Source organism: Gymnoscopelus braueri (assembly GCF_963280865.1).
Source record: "Gymnoscopelus braueri genome assembly, chromosome: 2".
NCBI lineage: Eukaryota > Metazoa > Chordata > Actinopteri > Myctophiformes > Myctophidae > Gymnoscopelus > Gymnoscopelus braueri.
The window spans coordinates 8,093,542-8,117,522 of NC_137604.1; the positions used below are offsets into that span (position 1 = coordinate 8,093,542).

At 44.5% G+C, this 23,981-nt stretch overlaps 1 protein-coding gene across 1 annotated transcript in view; it reads left to right on the top strand.

The window, feature by feature from the left end:
- The first annotated feature begins 414 nt into the window (after positions 1–414).
- LOC308101927 (protein jagged-1a-like) overlaps positions 415–23,981 on the top strand; it is a 64,174-nt gene continuing 40,607 nt past the window's right edge. The window contains exons 1-4 of the mRNA XM_080451477.1: positions 415–545; positions 2,635–2,955; positions 18,129–18,186; positions 23,683–23,940. Of these exons, the coding sequence (XP_080307603.1) occupies positions 477–545; positions 2,635–2,955; positions 18,129–18,186; positions 23,683–23,940 (706 nt within the window). The 5' untranslated portion in view covers positions 415–476. The remainder of the gene's footprint in view (positions 546–2,634; positions 2,956–18,128; positions 18,187–23,682; positions 23,941–23,981) is intronic.

Consider the following 23,981-nt stretch of genomic DNA (forward strand, 5'->3'; position numbering starts at 1 on the left):
TTTTTTTTATTTTTGCATTGGAAAAGCCCCAGATCTTTTGTACAAAGTGGTCGTGCATGTTGTGGCCAGCGGTGGGACAGGACGGACGGGGGTATTTAATATATCGGGACGAGACGGGACGGGACGGTAACTGGAAGAAGACTCGCCCCAAAACACGGACGCCCCCATTTCCCCCCCCCCCGCAGAATTGTATTCCTTTTACTGAGTTAAAAAGGTTAGGAACAAGTTTAGGTTTAGGCATAATTTTACTGAGGTTACAGTTAGGAATAAGGTTAGTTTTTTTTGGCATAGTTTTACTGAGGAATACCTGGTGGCGACCGTTCCGAGGCCGCCGGGATTTTTTTCGAGCGTGTTTTTTGGTGCGAGCGTTCTTTGTATTCAACGAGACGGGACGGGACGGGACGGGACTTCTGAGTTGGACTGGTCTCTGCCTGAGAGAGAAGACATCCATCCTGCCACAACAAGGCATCACCATCATGATCCTCAGGAGCAGATGTGTGCTGTGTGTCTCTCTGCACATGTTACTGCAATGTCTCTGGATACAGGTACGTGACGGGACACACCTGGAGACACTCACACTCAGTGGTGGAAAGTAACTAAGTACATTTACTTAAGTACTGTACTTAAGTACAATTCTGAGGTATTTGTACTTTACTTGAGTATTTCCAATTTCCAATACTTTTACTTCTACTCCACTACATCTCAGAGGCAAATATTGTACTTTTACTCCACTACATTTACTTGAAAACTTTAGTTACTAGTTACTTTTCAGATATAAATTATGATATAATGAAACATACATTAACCACATTAAACCTATTTTAAACCTAGGCTATTTGAAAATAGCAGATCTACAAGCTCACAACGCGTCGCATCGCGACGCGTTGTGAGCTTGTAGATCGGCTATTTTCAAATATTTAGTACTTTTACTTTTGGTACTTTAAGTACATTTTGATGCCAATACTTTTGTACTTTTACTAAAGTACATTTTTAATTCTGGACTTTTACTTGTAACAGTTTTTTTTATATTGCAGTATTGGTACTTTTACTTAAGTAAAGAATTTGAGTACTTTTTCCACCACTGCTCACACTACAACTATTTAACATTTTGCAGCCAAAGGACTCACCTGTGTTTTTTTCCCCCCTGAATTTGCTGTGATTTTTCCGGAGAAAGTACATGTACTTGAGTATATATTTTTGAGTGTCTTATTATGAAATAACCACTCAAACCTTTTTTTTCTTTTTTAAATATCAATGATCATGTTGTGCCTTGTAGATCTGCTATTTTCACGTTTACATTAGTTTTATTGGGGGGGGGGGCAACTTTCACTTGTAGTTAATTATAGAATATGACCAGGAGGAGTATACTTTGACTCAAGTTGGCCTGCTGGAGTTGAGTACTTTGTCCACCACTGGATTTTTCACAGGAACCTGAGCGTGCATAGTTTAGCTACAGGCCTATATATATATATATAAAAGATATTATTGTCTCCGCCAGGTCGAAGGTGTGGCAGAGACTATGTTTTGCACCCTGTCTGTCTGTCCGTCCGTCTGTGTGTCTGTCTGTCTGTGAACAGAGCTCTCCAGCACCGTTGGCCCGATGGCAGCGACACTGTGCACACACACTCCCTGGTTGCCAGAGAAAATTGTGGCACCCTTTTCACATTGGCCTATTATAGCGCCACCAGGAGGCCACAATAACCTACCTGACCTGGCGGAGACCTGTGCTCCGAGGAGCACTTTTTCTAGTTATTCATGCATTAGTTTGAGCTTTTAAAAATATATATTATTATAAAAGAAACATCACATCTTTCTACACAAGAGCTTGTAGTGAAAATTTAAAGTGCAAATTAAAAAGAAAAGTTGTGATCATGTCATCATGTTCATAACTCAGAGAGTGCGCAAATGTAACCAAATGGACCTGTAATGTAAGGGTCCATTTGGTTACATTTGTACACTCTCTGAGTGAATCATATTCAATACAATAATAAGATAACTCAAGTAAGCCTTGAGGCAGAAGCCTATCTCCTGTTTCTGTAGCGTGAGGCAGCTTGATTCACAAGTACACCCCCTGGACATGATGCTAGTGTATCAATGCGAAGGGACTTACCCCGAATCTGACTCTTGCTGAGTGCCAAGCAGGGAGGCGTTGGGTCCCATTTGTATAGTCTTTCGTGTGACCCCGGCTGGGGAATCGAACCCTGACCTCGCAGTCTCAGGGCGGCCACACTCTAACCACAAGGCCACGGAGCTATTCAGTACAAACTTCCATCTATTCTAACCAGTGGTGTAAAAAGTACTCAAATATTTTACTTAAGTAAAAGTATCAATACTGCAATGTAGAAGTACTCCGTTACAAGTAAAAGTCCAGGATAAAAAATTTACTTGAGTAAAAGTACAAAAGTATTGGCATCAACATGCACTTACAAGTACCAAAAGTAAAAGTACTAAAACGTTTGAAAATAGAAGACCTACAAGCTCACAACGTGTCGCGATGCGACGCGTTGTGACGCGTTGTGAGCTTGTAGATCGGCTATTTTCAAATGTATAATAGCCTATGTAGTAAATGTACTTAGTTACTTTACACCACTGCATCTAACGGTGCATAACTCTCCGTCTCTGTGATCCAACCAGGTGGGTTCATCCTCCGGATACTTCGAGCTGCAGATCCTGTCCATGCGCAACCTGAACGGCGAGCTGCGGTCGGGCTCCTGCTGCCGAGACCGGGCCTGGGGCCCGGGCCCCGCCGGCGACTCGCGCTGCACGGGGGCCGAGTGCGACACCTACTTCCGCGCGTGCCTGAAGGAGTACCAGCTGAAGGTGGCGTCGGTGGGGCCCTGCAGCTTCGGCGCGGCCAGCACGCCCGTGGTGGGCGGGAACACGTTTAGCTTGCGCGGCAGCGGAGCGCGGAGCGACAAGTCCCGCGTCGTGCTGCCTTTCAGCTTCGCCTGGCCGGTGAGTTGAAAATGAGTTATATTTTTTAATGACGTTTTGATTTGGTGCCATGTGTGCAGTGGTGGAAAGTAACCAAGTACATTTACTTAAGTACTGTACTTAAGTAAAATTTTGAGGTATTTGTACTTTATTTGAGTATTTCCAATTTCCAATACTTTTACTTCTACTCCACTACATCTCAGAGGCAAATATTGTACTTTTACTCCACTACATTTAGTTGAAAACTTTAGTTACTAGTTACTTTTCAGATATAAATGATTATATTAGGAAACATGCATTAACCACTTTAACCCTATTTCATACCTAGGCTATTTGAAAATAGCCGATCTACAAGCTCACAACGCGTCGCGAGCTTGTAGATCTGCTATTTTCAAATATTTAGTACTTTTACTTTTGGTACTTTAAGTACATTTTGATGCCAATACTTTTGTACTTTTACTCAAGTACATTTTGAATTCTGGACTTTTACTTGTAACAGAGTATTTTTATATTGCAATATTGGTACTTTTACTTAAGTAAAGAATTTGAGTACTTTTTCCACCACTGCATGTGTGTGTGTGTGAATAGAATAAATGGTGCATTTATATAACGCTTTTATCCAAAGCGCTTTACATAGGTTGTGCATTACATTCACCCATTCACACACACATGGCGGAGGAAACCATGCAAGGCACCAACCTGCTCATCGGGAGCAATTAGGGGTTCAGCGTCTTGCTCAAGGACACTTCGACACTAACTCTGGGGGAGCCCGGGATCGAACTGGGAACCTCACGGTTTCCATCCGGCCACTCTACCCCTGAGCCACTGACAAGACATGGAATTATTGCCTGCGTTGTGAACCGTGAAACACTTATACTGTAGATGCAGTATACATGTAACAAAATCTTAGTTGCAGATGGTGGAGTGGATCATTAGACCACTTGTTCTCAAACTGGCGTTCCAGGGACCCCCAGTGGGTCCTTGAGGGGGTTCCGGGGGTTCCCCAGCAAAACGAGGATCATTTTATACACTTAAGCTCTATCTAATAGGGCTTTTCACACGTGTTGTGAGCTTGTAGACAAAATGTTGAAGAATCTTCTCTTAAGGGGTCCCTGGCACAAAGTCGATTCAAATGGGGGTCCGCTGCCAAATGCATATCACCTGGGGGTTCCTGTAATGCAACGGCTCTCAAACATTTTCATGTCAACGAACCCCAGATTGATATGTATTAGGCCGCAGACCCCCATTTGAACAGATCGTGTGCCAGGAACTGCCATAAGAGATTCTTGATAGTTTAGATTCAGTACAGAATATTTATCACAGAGAGTGAAACCTATGATCTGATTCTGAATAGTCATAGTTCTTATACATTCTCTCATTGGTCTATAACTTTTAGACTGGTGGAAATAACAGTGACATTAATCTGTTCCTCATTTTGGCTGGGGCCCCCCTCAAGGACCCCTGGGGGTCCGAGAACCACTGGGTTTAGACAGAGAACAGACCTGCAGGATTCAGGACAGGAGATGAAGGCCGTATTTTTTTGACTGACTGAAGCTGTCACACTGCAAAACACTTGACTCCACACTGTAGGAGGAGTGTGTGTGTGTGCGTGCGTGCGTGCGTGCGTGCGTGCGTGCGTGCGTGCGTGCGTGCGTGCGTGCGTGCGTGCGTGCGTGCGTGCGTGCGTGCGTGCGTGCGTGCGTGCGTGCGTGCGTGCGTGCGTGCGTGTGTGCGTGTGTGCACGCGTGTGTGTGTGTGTGTGTGTGTGTGTGTGTGTGTGTGTGTGTGTGTGTGTGCGTGTGCGTGTGCGTGTGCGTGTGTGTGTGTGTGTGCGTGTTTATTGGTTGGTTTTGGCAGTATAGCGTGCCTCGTACTCTGTTGGTTTATCTTGTCAACATGATAAGAGCATCGGTAGGTTCGTTGACCCTGAAATGTAACAGTTACCGTAGAAACAAGGACACAGCGTTTGCAGGAAGTGTCACTGACATCTCATTAAAGTGAAGTGAGACTTTAGTTACTAGTTACTTTGCAGATAGTAGATTATAAAACCTGCATTAACCACTTTAGCCCTATTTTAAACCTAGGCTATTTGAAAATAGCAGATCTACAAGCTCACAACGCGTCGCATCGCAACGCGTTGAGCTTGTAGAGCTTGTAGATCTGCTATTTTCAAACATGAATTAGTACTTTTACTTTTGGTACTTTAAGTACATTTTGATACCAATACTTTTGTACTTTTACTCAAGTACATTTTTAATTCCGGACTTTTACTTAACACAGTAACACAGTACTTCTACATTGCAGCATTGATACTTTTACTTAAGTAAAACATTTGAGCACTTTTTCAACCACTGCTCCCCGGCTAAACGATTGATAGCAGGGAACCAAATGGACCCTTACATGTACATGTACATGTATGTAACTCCTGTAAAAGGTTGAGAATGACTGATTTAGTTTAGTTCCGTTGCAAAGTGATTGTTTAGATAAACTCAGATAGACCCTAGTAGGTCATAATGAACAGTAGCTGGTGGGCATGGTTGTTATTTCATTTGATAAGTCACTCTCAATAGAAGCTGATTAGAGGCAGGTCGGTGTTGAGGTCATGTAGCATCCAGTGAGTCACATGAGGGCCCATTCACACCGAGGGTTTGTCTACTCAACAAGTCATTTTTAGCCTCAATCTGCACCTCGTCGTGTGACGGCGTTCGCTTGCCGAAAAGAGCAGATCTGCAAGCTATCAACGCGTCGCATGGCGACGCGTTGATAGCTTGCAGATCTACTCTTTTCGGCAAGAGACATATACATTAAGCTTCGGCAGGAGAACAGACAGAATCCTGCAGCCACTGTGACCGGCAGAAGGGCGACTAAAGCAAGTCGGTTCCCTGTCCTTAACTCATACTCTGTCGTACAACCAGAGGGACATATTATTGCATAATACTGTCGGGCAGAAACCTCTTATCTCTGTATTTTAACTTTTTCCGTGATTAATGCCCTACTTCGCCATTCTATGTCACACACAAGCAGCAAAAGTGCGATGCGTTTTGAGCTTGTAGATCGTCTAGTTTTTCTTTTTGGAATCCTGAATATTTTTTTGTTATTTTTGAATTGGAATCCTGAAAAGTATAATTTTTATTTAATTTCAAATGCATTTATTTATACTAAATACTAAATACATTGGACGTAAAAGGAAAAAAAAAGCTACTAATATAGACTGACGTAATTTAAGCTGAAATCAATTATATATCAGTATTCCGATATTAACCTGCGGTGGGGGCCGCATTTGGCCCCTGGGCCGCTAGTTGGACCAGATAGAACCAATCTGATTACAATCTGTCAGACAGTATCCTGTATGAGGTCTCTCTCCTAATTGGCAGGAATTGGTACCCTACTACCCTGACCTGAACATGTATTTTCTGTTTACTGAAGAGAGTCTCCCCCGAGAGACAGAGAGACCCCTGTTTACTGAACAATCACTCTACAGCAATGTTTGCTATGGGAATGCAGAGCTATTTAACACTTTACTTTAACAAAGAGAGTATCACTCACAGCACCTTTTAATGATCCCCAGGGGGTTAATGGGGTGGTTACAGTAGCAGGATACAGACAGAGATAAGACTACAATGGAAGGAATGGCCCCGGGCACAGCGGGGCCTGTAGGTAGTGGTGGGGAAAAAGTACTCAAATGTTTTACTTAAGTAAAAGTATCAATTCTGCAATGTAGAAGTACTCCGTTACAAGTAAAAGTCCGGAATTCAAAATTTACTTGAGTAAAAGTACAAAAGTATTGGTATGAGAATGTGCTTAAAGTACCAAAAGTAAAAGTACTAAAATGTTTGAAAATAGCAGATCTACAAGCTCACAACGCGTCGCGATGCGACGCGTTGTGAGCTTGTAGATCGGCTATTTTCAAATAGCCTAGGTATAAAATAGGGCTAAAGTGGTTAATGTATGTTTTATAATATCATCATTTATATCTGCAAAGTAACTGGTAATGAAAGTTTTAAAATAATTGTAGTGGAGTAAAAGTACAATATTTGCCTCTGAGATGTAGTGGAGTAGAAGTAAGAGTACTGACAATTGGAAATACTCCACTAATGTAAAAAAAAACCTCAAAATTGTACTTAAGTAAATGTACTTAGTTACTTTCCACCACTGGCCTGCAGGCCGCATGCGGTGCAAGGGTTTGCGTCTCTGCTGGTGGCCGTCGTCGTGCGTTTACGACGTCACCCTTAAATGGGACAATGACTGGCGGGGACAATGGCCGCTGTTAGAGCGCGGCAGTAAAACACCTAGCTTATCTAACGCACCGCGTTAACACACAATGCTAGACAGGAAATGCTCCATTTGAAGCTAAATGTACCGCGGACATTCCTGACGTTTGTTTTTACACCACGCCACGCCGCTCACGTGAATTGCTTTGTTTGTTTTTTTCACGTCACGTTTTAACCGCTTAAAACTTAGTTGAGCCGGGATTCCCCAGGGCTTTATAAGTAAGTAGGCTCGGCGGGAGCCATGTGGGCAGGAGGGAGGAGCCTGTTTCTGTAGCGCGAGGCGGCTTCATGTACACAACGCTGTGTCAGAGGGACTCCAACCAAGCCGGGAGGCATTGGGTCCCATTTTCATAGTCTATAGTAGGCTATGCCCCGGGCCAGGGGATTGAACCCCGACCTCCTCCCCCAATCTCAGGGCGACGCGCTCAGGGCGACCAAATCTCTTTGCGGAAAAATAGTCGATCTACTGTACAAGCTGACAATGCGGCGTAATGCAGGGTGTTGTGAGCTTGTAGATCTGCTGTTTTCATAAAAATTCCCAGCCCCAGATTGTTTTTAAATGTGCTATATTATAGCAAAACAACAGAAGTTGACCCAAAGAGCTCTCCAATTAAGGATGACAACTAAATTACATTAGCACTATAAACAAAAAGGTAAAGAAATACTGAACTGTAACAGGGTATTGACATTTTTTAAAATAGATTAAAATTAAACACATCCAGTGGATGTAAATAATAAATAAACCATGAACTCCAGACTGAGCTAAAAGCACTAGAGAAACAGTGTTTGATGTAAAGTAGTCCCTGGTGTGGCAGGACAGGACTTAATGTGGGATGAGAGATTATTTCAGAGTCCAGCGGCAACAACAGATAAATGTGTTTAATCCAGTAAGACCGGGAACGCATCTGTGTCATTTTAAGATTTATTTGGCTATAAAAAAAATAGCAGATCTACAAGCTCATAGCCGAGCTATGAGCTTGTAGATCAGATTTTTTTAAAATGCGTGGGAAATCTGTGCAAATATATGTAATATATGTTTTAAAGCGATAATTTTTTACTCCGATCTGTGCTTCTGGGGGGTCCCTGGCTGGAACAACATATTTCGAGATGGGGGTCCGCGGCCAAATGCATATAATTTTGGGTGGTCCTTGACATGGAAAAGTTGGAGCACCACTGATATAGCAACATACTGTTAGGATTTAGAACACATTTTTAGATATATTTGGCAGCGGAAAATGTTTTGTTCCAGGGACCTTCATGAAGCAAAGATTTGAGTTACAAACGTTCCCTTTAAAAATACATATATATTCAAAGATTTGCACACATTTTCAATATTTTTACAAAAATAGCAGATCTACAAGCTCATAGCGCGGCACTCGGTGCCGCGCTATGAGCTTGTATATCTGCTATTTTTGAATAGCCAAAGTATAAAATAATGGCGTTCCCAGATTGAATGGGTTAAAAAAGGTGCCGCTGACAGTGGATCTGAGCCTGGAGTTTAATTGGTGTCATGGGAATGTGCCTGTTTCTTTGTGTCCTCCTTGATGACAATCCTGAGGTTCCATGACGGCGTTTTAATTTGAAAGGGACTCTCATACAGAGCGTCGGTAAATATTCCGTCATTCTGGACGTTAACCGTTGTTTTATCTCCCTATTCTACGGTACATATATCTTCTATAACACGTTCTGTTGTTGTTGTCGTGTCATGTGTTGAAATAAGACTCCTCGTCAGAGAGAGAGAGAGAGACACACAAAAACGTTCCAGCTGGGGCCGTTCGGTTCACAAAAGAATTTGAAACCGTCAGGGAAACATTTCTGTCTTTCTTTTTTTTTTTTTCGGGAGAGGATTTTTTTGGTCTTATCGGCCCTGCATTTGGGTTTTTTGAGTGAAGAGAAGCCAGATCTCCTGGTGGAACCAAGTGATTGGATGTTTTGGTGGCCGGTTGCCTGGCAACGGGGGCTTCCTGCTGGGAAAAGGAGAACAAGGAAAGGGGGGACAGAGAGAGAGAGAGAGAGAGAGAGGGGGGAGGTAGAGGGAGGAGTGGTTTACCTGCGAGGGCCTCTGTCTAGCTGTTAGTGTGGGTTTCTCTCGAGTCTAGCACAGCACTTCTAAACCTTTTCTGGAGCAGAGTGTGGTATATTTTAGGGCCCACTTGAAAATGTCTGTTTGCGGTGCCGTGTTAAGTGGTCAGATGAGTGGACCGTGTGCATTTTGCGAGCATGTTTATTTTAATGATCAATTAAACGATTGTTTTCCGGCTTGGATCAACGGAAATTGGTATCACAATGAAAGCTCAGTTTTTCATTATTTTAAAGACAAAAATACCATGACATTTTTTACATTCTTCTTTCTTAATATTAATGTTATGCTAATACTATTACTTAAATGTTAGTGTTTTCCCAATTATTTGGAGGCCCACTTGCAGTATCCTCACGGTCCACGGGTTGAGAACCACTGCTCTTAGCACACAGTCCTTTCAGAAGGGAGGTCAGTGTTTTTAAAAGGCTTCAGGCTGAAGCACTGCATGGCTCACTGATGATGACACGACGTCACGTTACTGATCTGCTCTCAGACCAATGTGCTGCTTTGACTTTTAGTTGCATTGTCAAGGACAGGGGTCTTCAACAGGGGGTCCGTGACCCTTAGGGCCTAGGGGGTCCTCAGAGTTACCACAGAGGGGGCCGCCAAATCTTTGTGTGATTTGTCTTAATTTTATTTACTTTAAACAACATTTTCTGAGAACTTAACCAAAAATAGCAGATCTACAAGCTTGTTGATCTGCTATTTGACACAGAACCCTAATGACACAGAACGCATCTGTGTCATTGGATATCGGCAAGTTTTGACAAAGAGGTTTGGTGTAGAGGGAAAAGAAGAGTACAGACTGGTCAAGTTTATTCAGTATAGACGGTTTAAGTGGTTAAATGTCTGAAAATACACACTGACATGAATCAAAAATACACTGATGATCGTGCTGTCAAACAACGAAACTATATGGAATCTATGAAAAAGTTGTGGGGGTCCCTGCTTCATCTAAGGGGTCCTTGGTCTGAAAAAACGTTGAAGACCCCATGTCAAGGACAAAGACCTTTTACAAAGCCCCACATGAAACCTTAATGTTATAATCTTAAATTCTTCTGGCTTTTCTTGCCTTTATTGACAGTCCACAGTGTGTAGAGAGACAGTAAATAGGGTAGAGAGAGTTGGGGAGTGACATGCACCAAGGGTCCCCCCGGCCCGGGGGAATTGAACCCGGCACTCGTTGTCAGGGCATCAGAGCCTATGGGGAAACATGCCTTAACCACTTGGCTATATCGGCACCCCCAGGCGTCGCTTTTCTGGGGCAAACATTCAGCTAAAAAGCACATCTACAAGCTTGGGGACGCGTCGTGAGCTTGTCGGTCGTTTATTTTTGAGATTCGGGAGATTATAATGCACAGTATTTAACCCATTCAATCCGGGAACACATCTGTGTCATTTTAAGATTTTGGCTATTCGAAAATAGCAGATCTACAAGCTTCATAGCAGAGCTTGTACATCTACTATTTTCGATGAACGTCTGCCTATAAAGACATGGTTTAAGAGTTCAAAGGTTCTTTGACAAAAAAAGGTTCGCTAGAAGTAAATGAGGAACATGAAGAACCATTAACTAGATCAAATGTTTTTTTAGTAGTTGATGGTTCCTTGTGGAACCATATAGTCTTTTAAAGAACCATTTAAGAACCCTTATTTTTCTGTGTGTATGTGAGGCGCTCATTCATCTTTAACTCCTGGAAGTCTTTGTTCGGGGGTAAAAGCCAAGAACTGTGGCGAACGTGGCCACAGATATAACTGCTGAGTTGTTATGGAAGACATTCGTCTGTCGTCCTCATCTACAGATCAGCGGCCGCTGTGGCTTCCCAACTTGGAGCGAAAACAGATGAAGACAAACTATGTTGGCCCGGTGTCTCCTGACACCCTGAGCTGTCAGATATGGCTCCGTCTGTTTCGCCCGCCCGTCCGTCCGTCCGTCCGTCCTTGCATCCCAGTGGATGTGGTTGGATTCCTTTTCAGGACACCAATCGTGTTGTCTCTTTACATATCGATGCTTTTACTGTCCAATTGTTTTTGAGAGATTGCTCCTTAAAATCACACTGACCTTGTTATGTTTGCCAACCCTAAAGACGGAACAGCTGACACAACTCTTCACTGTGATAGTGTATGACAGTCCGTGTGGTTGGGCTCCTTTAGGATTTTAACGATTCAGGTTCATTGACGCAGTGGTTCTCAAACCTTTTTCATGTCAAGGACCCCCAAATTGACACTTATTTAGCCCGCAGACCCCCATTTGAAAAAGATAGGCCAAGGACCCCCATAAGAGAAGATTTGTACGGCTCTAGCAGTGATTTTCAGCCATTTTAATTTCAAGGACCCCCCCAGTTTGACATGCATTAGGCTACGGACCCCCATTTAATGGCATTTCTATCTCTGGGACCCCAATTTATATTGCACAATCAATGTTCATTTAACTCTTAAGGTCCTGACACACCGGGGCGATTTTTTCGTGCGAATAATACGCTTTTTTTTAAAACCTTATAAAGTCAATGCAAGCGTACATGGCGCGGAAAAGCGAAGCGAAAAAGCGTATTTTAATTATTCGGAACGAGTCCGAATTTTGCGTATATTCGCACATTCGCCGGTGTGTAACCGCCTTAAGAGTGTACAAATGGAACCAAATGGTCCCGTCAGGGTCCATTTGTTGGATCCGGTTCCTCCGGTTGCCCGGAACCCAACCCTAGTGGAGTCCGGTCCGTGTACCCTGGGGGTCCTTTAAAAAGAGCATGACATCGTCGAGACGTTTTTTCGGCCCTGTCCTTCCAACACCGGCCCTGCATAAAGAGCTCTTGTTCACACGCCTTGCTCTTTATTGAACCTGGGTGGCTGCACTTGACTGGCGGCAGGACATTCCTTCTTTTGAACCCTGCCACACATGGTAACTGGCATGTTCAGTGAACCCTGCTGCCCATGGTAACTGGTAACGATTTATCTTAAATCAATTAAAATTGATTAAAAAAGGTGACTATTTAAAGCGATTTAGTAAAAAAAATATTGCGATGCAAACAGCAGAGGGCGCGTAAAAAAAAGAGAATTGATTAAAAAAAATAGTTTTCAGTCATGTGCTACTGTTTTGAAAAGGGGATAAGAGCAAACACAGTATTGTAAAAAAAAAAATAATAATTAAAGAGAAGAAAATACTGGATTTGTGTAAGAGAAATACAATTATTATTTTTTTTTTTTCATTTGTCTGGATTTTTTTTTAAATAAAAAAATCGTGAAAAATCGTATCGTGAACCTAGTATCGTAAGTTGAGTGAATCGTTACATGCCTAGTAACTGGCATGTTCAGTGAACCCTGCCACCCATGGTAACTGGCATGTTCAGTGAACCCTGCCACCCATGGTAACTGGCATGTTCAGTGAACCCTGCCTCCCATGGTAACTGGCATGTTCAGTGAACCCTGCAACCCATGGTAACTGGCATGTTCAGTGAACCCTGCCTCCCATGGTAACTGGCATGTTCACTGAACCCTACCGCCCATGGTAACTGGCATGTTCAGTGAACCCTGCTGCCCATGGTAACTGGCATGTTCAGTGAACCCTGCAACCCATGGTAACTGGCATGTTCAGTGAACCCTGCAACCCATGGTAACTGGCATGTTCAGTGAACCCTGCAACCCATGGTAACTGGCATGTTCAGTGAACCCTACCTCCCATGGTAACTGGCATGTTCAGTGAACCCTACCTCCCATGGTAACTGGCATGTTCAGTGAACCCTACCTCCCATGGTAACTGGCATGTTCAGTGAACCCTGCCTCCCATGGTAACTGGCATGTTCAGTGAACCCTGCCACCCATGGTAACTGGCATGTTCAGTGAACCCTACCTCCCATGGTAACTGGCATGTTCAGTGAACCCTGCCTCCCATGGTAACTGGCATGTTCAGTGAACCCTGCCTCCCATGGTAACTGGCATGTTCAGTGAACCCTGCCTCCCATGGTAACTGGCATGTTCAGTGAACCCTGCCTCCCATGGTAACTGGCATGTTCAGTGAAGCTGCAGCTACTGGCAACATACATGCTGTCTTCACCGCATTCCACCAAACTACATCATTCTGAACATGTCACCTCACTCTGTTACTCACTAGACTTTGTGGAACACACTTTTTTTACACTGTTTTCTCTGGTACTTGTGTCCTTTCTTTCTTTCTTTCTTCCTTTCTGTCTTTCTTTGTGTTTCTTTTCTCCTCTTTCACACATTCTCTGCTTTCCTTTGCATCTTTCTTAACCTGACTCTATTGCTGACCTTCTGTCTTTCCCCTTACTTCATTTACCCCCTCTATCTCAGTTCTCTTTCTCTCTCTTTCTCACTCTCTCTACTTTCTCTCACCCTCCCCTCTCCCCTCTCCTCTCTCCGTCGCGCTCTCTCCCTCTCACCCCTCTCTCTCTCTCTCTCTCTCTGTGTGTGTTTGTCTCTCGTCCGCTGGTTGCCCCCAGACAGACAACAGAGTCAGTATCAGCTTATATTATCGGGAGGCGGAACAATGGTCGGTCCGCTCCGGCTGAGCTGGGTGCTGGATTACGAGACAATGCGCGGCTCTGGCCGGGATCACGGCGCTCCAGGGAGCCCACAGGAAGCTCTGATGGGGAGGTCAGAGCCGTGTGGTTATACCCCGACCCCCCCTGAACCCCCCTCCCCCACCCACCCACCCACCCAACCAACATAACACTACGTCACCTCCCACGTAATGTGCTGAGGTTGTCGCTATATTCTGGAGCGTGTGACGTGAGACTTGAACTCACGTCATGGTGGCGATTATCAGCATCGAGCAGTGTGCCAGAGTTCATTTTTTTGACTAAGACTACAAAACTATAAGACTAAGATTTTGATATTTAGTCGACTAAGACTTAGGCTGCCCTAGCGCGGTCTAGAGGGGCGTGTTCAAAATCTCCGGAGAGAGAATCCGCCGGATCCCATTTGTTCACCGATCTGTGCTCCCGCCCCCCCCTGCGCCATGCCCCTCCTCCTCCCCAATGTGCAACATTGAGAGCCCTGACACGTCACACCATTTGGAGCGACGCCCACTGCTTTCTGGTTGGTTGGGGAAATCAGCGACTTCCTATGCCAGGAACGTCAACAGGCTGGTCCAGGCTCTTATTTTTGAGCAAAACGCGAAGGAAAAAAAAAAAGCCTGGAGATCGAGGCTAACTATGACTAGACTAAGACTAAACAATTTTCAGAAGACTATAAATAGGACTAAAACTAAATGGTGTGTTATTCAAAAGACTGAGACTAAGACTGAATCAGAATTTGCTGTCGAAATTAACACCGCAGCGTACACACTGCGCACACACACACACACACATGCATGTACGCATGCGCACGCGCGCGCGCAACGCACGCACGCACGCACGCACACACACACATGCGCGCGCGCAATGCACGCACGCACACACACACACACACACACACACACACACACACACACACACACACACGGGTTCAACCTCTTCGCCTTATCATGCTTTCAAAACGTTTTATTTTTATTTGAAGGACCCCCACTTTGATATGCATTGATTAGGCCACAGACCCCCTTGATTATTACAATTATTGCTGGTATACAACAATCCTCAGCGTTCATTTAGCTCTGAGAGTGTACAAATGGAACCAAATGGACCCGTAAGGGTCCATTTGGTTCCATTTGTACACTCTCTGAGCTACAGACCTGTAAGGATCCATTTGGTTCTTATAACTATCAATCATTTAGCTGGGGACCCCCTGGAACCCCCCCCAACGACCCCTGGGGGTCCCCTGACCCCGCGTTGAGAACCGTCGGTCCCAAACCGAAGTGGAACTTGGTCGTAAAAGAGAATAATAAAAAAACTCTGTGGGGTGAAAAGAACGAGAAGGTAAAGAACGGCACTTTATAAGCATTCTTCAGACTGATAACTGCCCCGGTGAATTATGGGTCGTGGGGGTAATTAGAAAAGCCCTCAGGGCTCTGCTGTGGCTTTCATGTGGTCCCATCGGCCCGGGCTCTGAGGAACCCGCATGCGGTCTGCCTTGCCTCTCCTCCACACCGCCAAACATGGACATTTTAACCCATTAAGACCTGAAAGCAACCACTTTAACCATTATTTTGTGCTTTGGCTATTCAAAAACAGCGCGGCTATGAGCTTGTAGATCTGCTTTTTTTTTTTTTTATTGTGAAAAGTTTAGCAAATCTTGTACATTTGTAACTCAAATATTTGCTTCTGGGGGTTCCCTGGAACTAAATATCTTGAGATGGGGGTCCGCGGCTAAATATATAATAATTTTGGGGGTCCTTGACATGAAAAAGTTGGAGCACCACTGTTATAGCGACATACTGTTAAGATTTTTAGATATGTGTTTGTGTGTTTGCTATCTTTGAAAAGCCCAAATAAATCTTAAAATTACACAGATGCGTTCCCGGTCTCAATGGGTTAAAGACCAGAGTTCCTTCATGTTTACGGAGCTTGTAAACTCAACCCTTCCTGATAAAAAAAAAATCTGTCATCCATCATCTAGTGATGATTGATCGATAAATTGACGGGGTCGGTGAACGTTGATTGACAGCCTGTTGGTTATCAGGTCAACCGCAACAGGAAAGAGTCTTGACTTTTATCGTCTCTTTGTTTTTTTTTTGCACTTTTACTGCATTATAACTAGAGTTATTGTTGTGACATGATTCCTTGTCTCTGTTTCGTTTTAAAGTGGGGTCGGGGGGGGGAAATGAATAGTTTTGGTGGTTTTGTGATGTCAGCTGAAAGCTTTTTTTTATTGCTCCACTCTGCTGAGTCGCTGTGCTGTGAGGCTCAGCCTGGGAAACGGAGCTCGTTTTGAGACGTGCAGATGTGTTTGAGAGGATGACATCATGTGACGTGTGTTGTCAGCATGTTAGACACGTTTTGGTTGGCAAAGTGACACCACCGCCCCGTGACACAGAAACCATTAGAGAGACCACGAACCAGCCTGCTTGTCAGAATCAAGCCTCTCGTCTCTCTCTCTCTCTCTCTCTCTTCTCTCTCTCTCTCTCTCTCTCTCTCTCTCTCTCTCTCTCTCTCTCTCTCTCTCTTTCTCTCTTTCTCTCTCTCTCTCCCTACCTTTGTCCCTCCCCCCTCTTTCTTTCTCTCTCTCCCTTTCTCTCCTGCTGTCCCTCTCTCTCTCCGTCCCTCTCTCTCTCCCTCCCTCCCTCCCTTTCTCTCTCCCTCTGTCCCCTGCTGTCCCGCTCTCTCTCCTGCTGTCCCCCCCTCCTTCTGTCTCTCTCTCTCTCTCTCTCTCTCTCTCTCTCTCTCTCTATGTCTCTCTCCCCTACCTCCCTCTCTCCTCCAGACCTGTCCAGACATGTTCCCTCATTAACCTGCATTTTAACTATTTTCCAGCACACCTTCCCTCCAGAGAGTGAAAGCTGCCACTGACCTCCTCCTCTTCCTCATAAAAAAATAGCAGAAATATAGATTTTTTGGTGTGAAAGATACTTTCATGTAGCAGCCATCTAATTACAGGCATGGCTAAGCAGCTGGTGCCACTAAAGCTATAAATTACCTGGATTGTCTGGAGCTCTGAGGAGTCCATGCAAGCTGACTCATCCAAAAACTTTAACACACCTCCTCTCCTCTCCTCTCCTCTCCTCTCCTCTCCTCTCCTCTCCCCTCCCCTCACCTCTCTTCTTGGACTTCTTACTACTACAAAGTAGTTCATGTGTGAATGTTGGCAAATTAGTGTCAAGGAGCGAGGGCTAGCACACGCACGCACACACACACACACACACACACACACACACACACACACACACACACACACACACACACTCAAACACGAACGGTGCGCGAGCACAATCTACTTCAGATGATACATTCTAGCAAGAATGCACAACTCTCTCTGTCTCTCTGTCATGTCATTCGATAGTGGTGAGAACGATGGTGGCCTTAAGAGAGACAAAGAGCTTAAAAGAGGTGCCGAAATAATGGAGTCCAACACGCACGCACGCACACAGGCACACACACACACAGGCACACACACACACACACACACACACACACACACACACACACACACACACACACACACACACACACACACACACACACACACACACACACACACACACACACACACACACACACACACACACACACACACACACACACAGAAACACACACCAGGCCTGCCCAGAAATGTTATTTGATTGATGCTCTTGTGAAGTAAATCTTGCCTCTAGAATGGACGTGTAATAGAAACAGTTCATCATGTTTTGTAGCGTTCTCTTGTTCAAGAGTGTTAAAGCGTATTGACCACACGCACACAATGAACAGGCCATGAACAGGGTCTAGCTATAAACACGGGATTGAACTTTTCCTGTCGTTTATGTTGTATTATATTGTTGACCATTTTGGAGCGCTGCATCTCTCCCACTGTGGTTGGTGTTGAGACTATGAACGTAAACATTACTGTACCTTTTTACACTCTCAGAGAGGTGGCAAAAAAGTGTGTGTGCGTGCGTGCGTGTGTGTGTGTGTGTGTGTGTGTGTGTGTGTGTGTGTGTGTGTGTGTGTGTGTGCGTGTGCGTGTGTGTGTTTGCGAGCAGTGCATACATGTATTTGTGTGTACCGTATGTGTAATTGAAAACTCTACATCAAAGTTATATAACTTTACGTACATCTCTGAAGATGCTTTCTGGTCTATGCTGTCTGCTGATTGGTAATCATAATTATTATGATTACCAATGAATAAATAGATCAACATTACCAACCATCACTACAGAGAAATGGAGGATGAATGTAGTTGTAATAGACAGGTCTGGTGGGATGTTGTGGTGTTTGTTGGATTCTAATCTCCTCGTGTTCTCTTTCTCCTCCTTGGTTCAGAGGTCGTACACCTTGATCGTGGAAGCGTTGGACTTCAACAACGACTCGTCCACAGGCCGTGAGTATCCGTCCATAGCATGACCCTTGACCCTGGGCCCGGCGTGACTAATGTCCAAAACTCTTACTTTTCATGATCCAAATTCAAAAATAGCAAAAGTAGCAAGATCTGCAAGTTCAAGCTTGTGGATCTGCTGCTTTGGATCCTACCGTGTGACACCGTAGTGTGATAAAAAATGGGGCGTTCATTTACCCAAAAAAATACAAAAAGTTAAAATATGGACATAACAGGCTTCTGCCCGACAACAACGGCATGCTGATATAAAACAACTACATCAAGGTCTACCTTATGTAACAGTAAAGGCGGTTACACACCGGCGAATATGCGAATATACGCAAAATTCGGACTCGTTCCGAATAATTAAAAGACGCTTTTTTCGCTCCGCGAAACTGGTGTGGAAGCTTGCATTGACTTTATAAGGTTTTAAAAAAAAACGTATTATTCGCATGAAAACAATCGCCCCGGTGTGTAAGGACCTTAACAGTTATCATTTTATTATATAAAACGTTTTATGTGGCTAATAAGCCCTGTTCTCAAACCTGACAACTTGTGAGCTCACTGTGTATGTTTTGACGTGGTCGATGTGATTATGACTTTATAATATCGTCCCATTCAGAAAAGAGGAGAGGTTGTAAAAGCGAGGAGGGAGGGAGGTAGCCCCCCCCATCCCCCCTCCCCCCTGAGCTCCTGTTTGTTTTCAGATGGAGTGTTGGCTGTGTGTTGTATTTGCCGTCCCACAGGGAACCATTATAGGCCCCGTGTGAAATAGGCCTCGGGTGCGCTGACCCCTGCTCAGGTGTGCACAGGAGAGGAGAGGAGAGGGGAGGGGAGGGGAGGGGAGGGGAGGGGAGGAGAGGAGAGGAGAGGAGAGGGGAGGGGAGGGAGAGGAGAGGAGAGGAATATACGAGTATCAAATACGTACAGCTCTGGAACAGTGGTTCTCAAGCATTTTCATGTCCACCAAATTGATATGTATTTGGCCACGGACCCCCATAGCAGAAGATTTGTCTACAGTTTTGGGAAATAGGCAATATCCTATAGTTTCAAATGTACAGAATGTTATTTAGATAGCATGTTGTTTATGCCAGGTTCATTGTTTACCTGCTGTCCTAGTTACTTTGAAGCACTGTTCTCTCTGCCCTTTACTTATATGTGACTATTTACCTTTGAAAAAGGAAAACAACGTTTCGACCAACGTGAAGGGGACGTACTGTGATGAATGCAATTAGTGTTCATTGAGTACACCCTTGCAGTAGACTAGTCAGGCAGGGTTGTAATATAAGCCTGACCAGCTGTACCTATTTTGCTGATTAACGCAGTAAAACGGCAGAAGTCAAAGAGAACTGTGTGAGTTCATGACAGGGACGGCCACTTGACCACTTGACTCATAAACAGACAGCTCCGCCTCCAACACCGGCTGAGTGAGGCACACAAACTGATTTTAGCTGTTCATAAACAATTTACTCAGGACTTACGTTCAATATGAACGGGTGGTACGAATACATGCACCACGGGTCCATTTGGTTCTATCTGTACCCTCACGGAGCGGCGGAGTTAAATGTAGATCGCGGGGGGTGGGTTGCCAAATAAAAAACCCTCATAATATGGGTTTGTGGTATAAAAAAGTTTGAGAACCCCCTGTTCTAGATCAATGGAGACTATTAGCTGACGAGGTTTGACGCCCAAAATGAGGACAGGACAAATTACTGACCTCCTCAATGTAGCATCCAGGAGCTAAGTGCTGCTGGGAAGGAGGCCAGTAATGAACACCTTCATTAGTGTCTGTCACTACGTTTGTTCTAGTGCTCCCCCCACCAGAATGTCATTTACATAGCATGTTGTTATGCTAGGTGCATTGTTTACATGATATCCTAGTTGCTTTGAAGCGCTACGTTGTTCTCTCTGCCCTTTACTTATGTGACTATTTACCTTGTTGTTTTATTGGCCAGAGTTCCTGCTTACTCTGCTTATTCTGACCTCGCACCTGTAATTAGCTCTGGATAAGAGCGTCTGCTAAATGCCTGCAAATTGTAAAATTGCCCAGGATCCTCAATTACTGCCCTGAGTGGGGGAACGCACACGACTGCTCAATTCCCATTGTGAGTAAATAAGTATAAGCCTTGCCGAGGCATGGGGCTGGAGCCTATCTCCTGTTTCTGTAGCGTGAGGCAGCTTGGTGTACGACCCCCCCTGGACACCAAATTATTGGCTTAGGAATGCAGCAAAAACAAAAAAAATATCCATGAATTCAAGTCTCCATGGGGTGACTAATCGATAGAAAAACTAAATGGGTGAACTATCCCTTTAACTCTATGGCTAGAACGTGTCTCCCATCGATTCATGAGCCACAGCCAAGTACCCAAATGGCTACTTTGCATAACAGGTTTACAAGTGAGTGTGTAAATGCATCCTCACTCCTCACATCTATAGGCTACACGGTAAGCAACACAGCAGATGCTGCCTGCATACTGTATTATCCTATCTGCACGCAGCAATGCCTCAGCCACCTTCGAAGAAGAGAAATATACTCGTTCAAAACTTTTAGTTTCAGCTCCTATAATTCAAAGCATTCCGTGAATTAATAGTTTTAGTTTAAAGAGACTAAAACTATGCTAAAAACTAGTCATTTCCTATACAAACATGTTTCCTACTTTAAGAGAAAATAAAGATGCGCACGATGTGTGCGTGCCGTGCGTGCGCGTGACGTCATTAAAATAGCGTTCCGCCAAAAAAAAAAATCACCAATACACCCCTGCCAGGACGATAGTATGTCACACATCCCTAAAAACAATGCTTGATACTGAGTGCCAAGCAGGGAGGCCTTGGGTCCCATTTTTATAGTCTTTGGTATGGCCGGGCCGAGGAATTGAACCCTGACTTGCCAATCTCAGGGCTGACTCTCTAACCACGAGGCCACCGAACCGGTTTTATTCCTTATTGTACCTGCTTGTTAATTGCATTCACCTTGGGTATGGAAGGTCTAAATTAGTCCCCGGATTAAACGTCTCGAATGAAAAGTCATCGGTCCTTTTGAGCCCCCATGAGTGGAGTGGAGAAGCATAAAGTGGTCATTTCTAAACTTAAGTTATGATACTGTATGTATGCGTTATATACGCCAAGTCATGAGTTACGGTTCCAGCTCTCAGACAGGTGTTGCCTTGACAGCCGCAGCAGTATTCATCGTTCCAGTGCGAGGTTTAAATATTTGAATCTGTCGAGGGGCAAAGAGACGCGGCTCCTTCTTTTGAAGGTCAGCTCTTCTTTTTCTTTCATACGTCGCTGCGCTCGGTGCCAAGAGGTCAGCCATTTTTTTCTCGTTTCTCAAATCTGCTACATCAGTGCCATTTCTTACACCCGTTTATTTTCCCCCCCGCACGCGGTGCGATATGTGAACGGTCACAGTTTGCTCCCAGATTGATTATTTTCGTTCCCTCTCTCTCTCTGGGGATCCATTTTCTGACCGTTATTTGGCAAAAGCCCTCCATAATTTTGGTTCCTCCGAAAGCGGAGCGGCCTGGAGCACTGGCGTCACCTCAGCCCGACCACGCTTTGCACCCCGCTGGCGAAATACCGCATCACGGCTAGGGATTTCTTTGCAATACGACTAGTGCGAGCCAAAGCCCAGCCCCCCCTGTGTACAGCGACTACAAACTGACACTGTCCTAACAAATACCCCCTTCCTCCCCCCCACCACCGCGGCCCTTCTCTGACACCACGGCACGGAGAGTAAACAAAACGAGGGAGCGTACTTCTGTGTTTGTCTTTGAGTCGCTCGTGACAAAAGCTTGAGAGACGTCCGTCCGACCCAGCCCACCCCCACCCCCACCCCCACCCCAACCCTAGCCTGTGTCCACAAGACCACTCTATCCAAGGCCAAGCAGCCTTTACAGGAAATTACATTTTAGTCAAGTAGTGTACTTAACTTAAGTACAATTTGAGGTACTTTTACTCTCAGGCTGAGACTCATAGGTCTACAATTTGCAATGTAGGCATTTAGCAGATCCAGAGCGGCTTATGAATAAGCAGAGTAAACAGGACTTCTAGTTCAATAAACAATGTTATGGAATTGTACAGTAATAGGCTATAGTATCGCACAATTCCATAACAACAACGAGGTAAATAGCCACATAAGTAGACTGCAGTCAGGACAATGTAGTCCGTGCCTCAAAGAAACTGGCATACCAGGTAAACAATGAACTTAGCATTTGTCTAAAAAAACACTGTTTCTCAACGTTGTGTCCGGGGCCCTCCAGGGGTCCACATGGACCCTAATGGGTCTGTAACTACTGAGTAAAAAAAAAGAAGAAGAAAAAAACACTCAGAAGAATCACTGGTTCAAACAACATGCTATCTAAATAACATTTGTGGTCTAGGTCTAGTCACCAGACCTAGACCAATACTAGACCTAGAATAATATTGTGCCATTTATTACACAGCTATCTGTGTTTATTCTTATTTAGACTACTAGCTTCTGAGTGGATGTATGCGCGTACTGCTTGTCAGAAATTGCAAAAGGAAATCATTTCTAGGTGGTACTGTAAGTGTTTTTTTGTTTTTTGAACATAACTTGTAGTGGTAGATCTCGACTCACACATTGGAATTAAAAGTGCTCATGGAGGAACTCTATGAATGTCTATGAGTGACCCTGGAAGGCGCATAATGCCGTCGGGGGCGGCCCTGGACGACACATAGTGCCTTCCTGGGGTTCTGACCAAAAGGCAATATGTGCCTTCTTGGGAGTGAGACTGTTGTGTTGCATGGGCTTGAAAAGTCTGGTTTACCACTGGTCCAGTGAATATATTATAGCGCTTTCCCAAAGAACAGTGACAGAGTGCTTCCTGGTAATAATTAGGAACACATAAACAGAAACACAATGTCGTTAGACGAGGAACACAGACAGCACGAAGGTCAAGGTCATTGTGTTGGCGTGGTCGGTTCACAGCAGTGGTGGGAGAAGTACTCACATTTTTTACTTAAGTAAAAGTATCAATACTGCAATGTAGATATACTCTGTTACAAGTAAAAGTCCTGTATTAAAAAAAATACTTGAGTAAAAGTGCAAAAGTATTTGTATCAAAATGTACTTAAAGTACAAAAGTAAAAGTACTCATTATGCAGAATGTCCCGTTTCACAAGTTTTCAAATGTATAAATTGTATTCAAATCTTTTGAAAATAGCAGATCTACAAGCTCACAATTGCGACGCATTGTGAGCTTGTAGATCTGCTATTTTCAAATGGCCAAAATGTATATAGGGCTGAAGTGGTTAATGTATGTTTTGTAATAATAATCAAAATCTACAAAGTAACTAGTAACTAAAGTTTTCAAAAAATGTTGGAGTAAAAGTATAATATTTGCCTCATGAGATGTAGTGGAGTAAAAGTAAAAGCACTGACAATTGTCAATACTCCAGTAAAGTAAAAAAAACCTCAAATTTGTACTTACGTACAGTACTTGAGTAAATGTACTTAGTTACTTTTACACCACTGGTTCACAGACGTGGGCGGCGAGACGATCGCGAGGGCCATCCAGTCGGGGATGCTGAACCCGGGCCGGCAGTGGCAGAGCCTCCGGCACAACGGGCCGGCGGCGCAGTTCGAGTACCGGGTGCGCGTGGGCTGCGACGAGCACTACTACGGCTTCGGCTGCAACAAGTTCTGCCGCCCGCGAGACGACTTCTTCGGACACTACGAGTGCGACGGCAACGGCAACAAGACCTGCCTGGACGGCTGGGCCGGGCCCGAGTGCAGCACGGGTGAGTTCTGCTCTGTCTGTCTGTCTGTCTGTCTGTCTGTC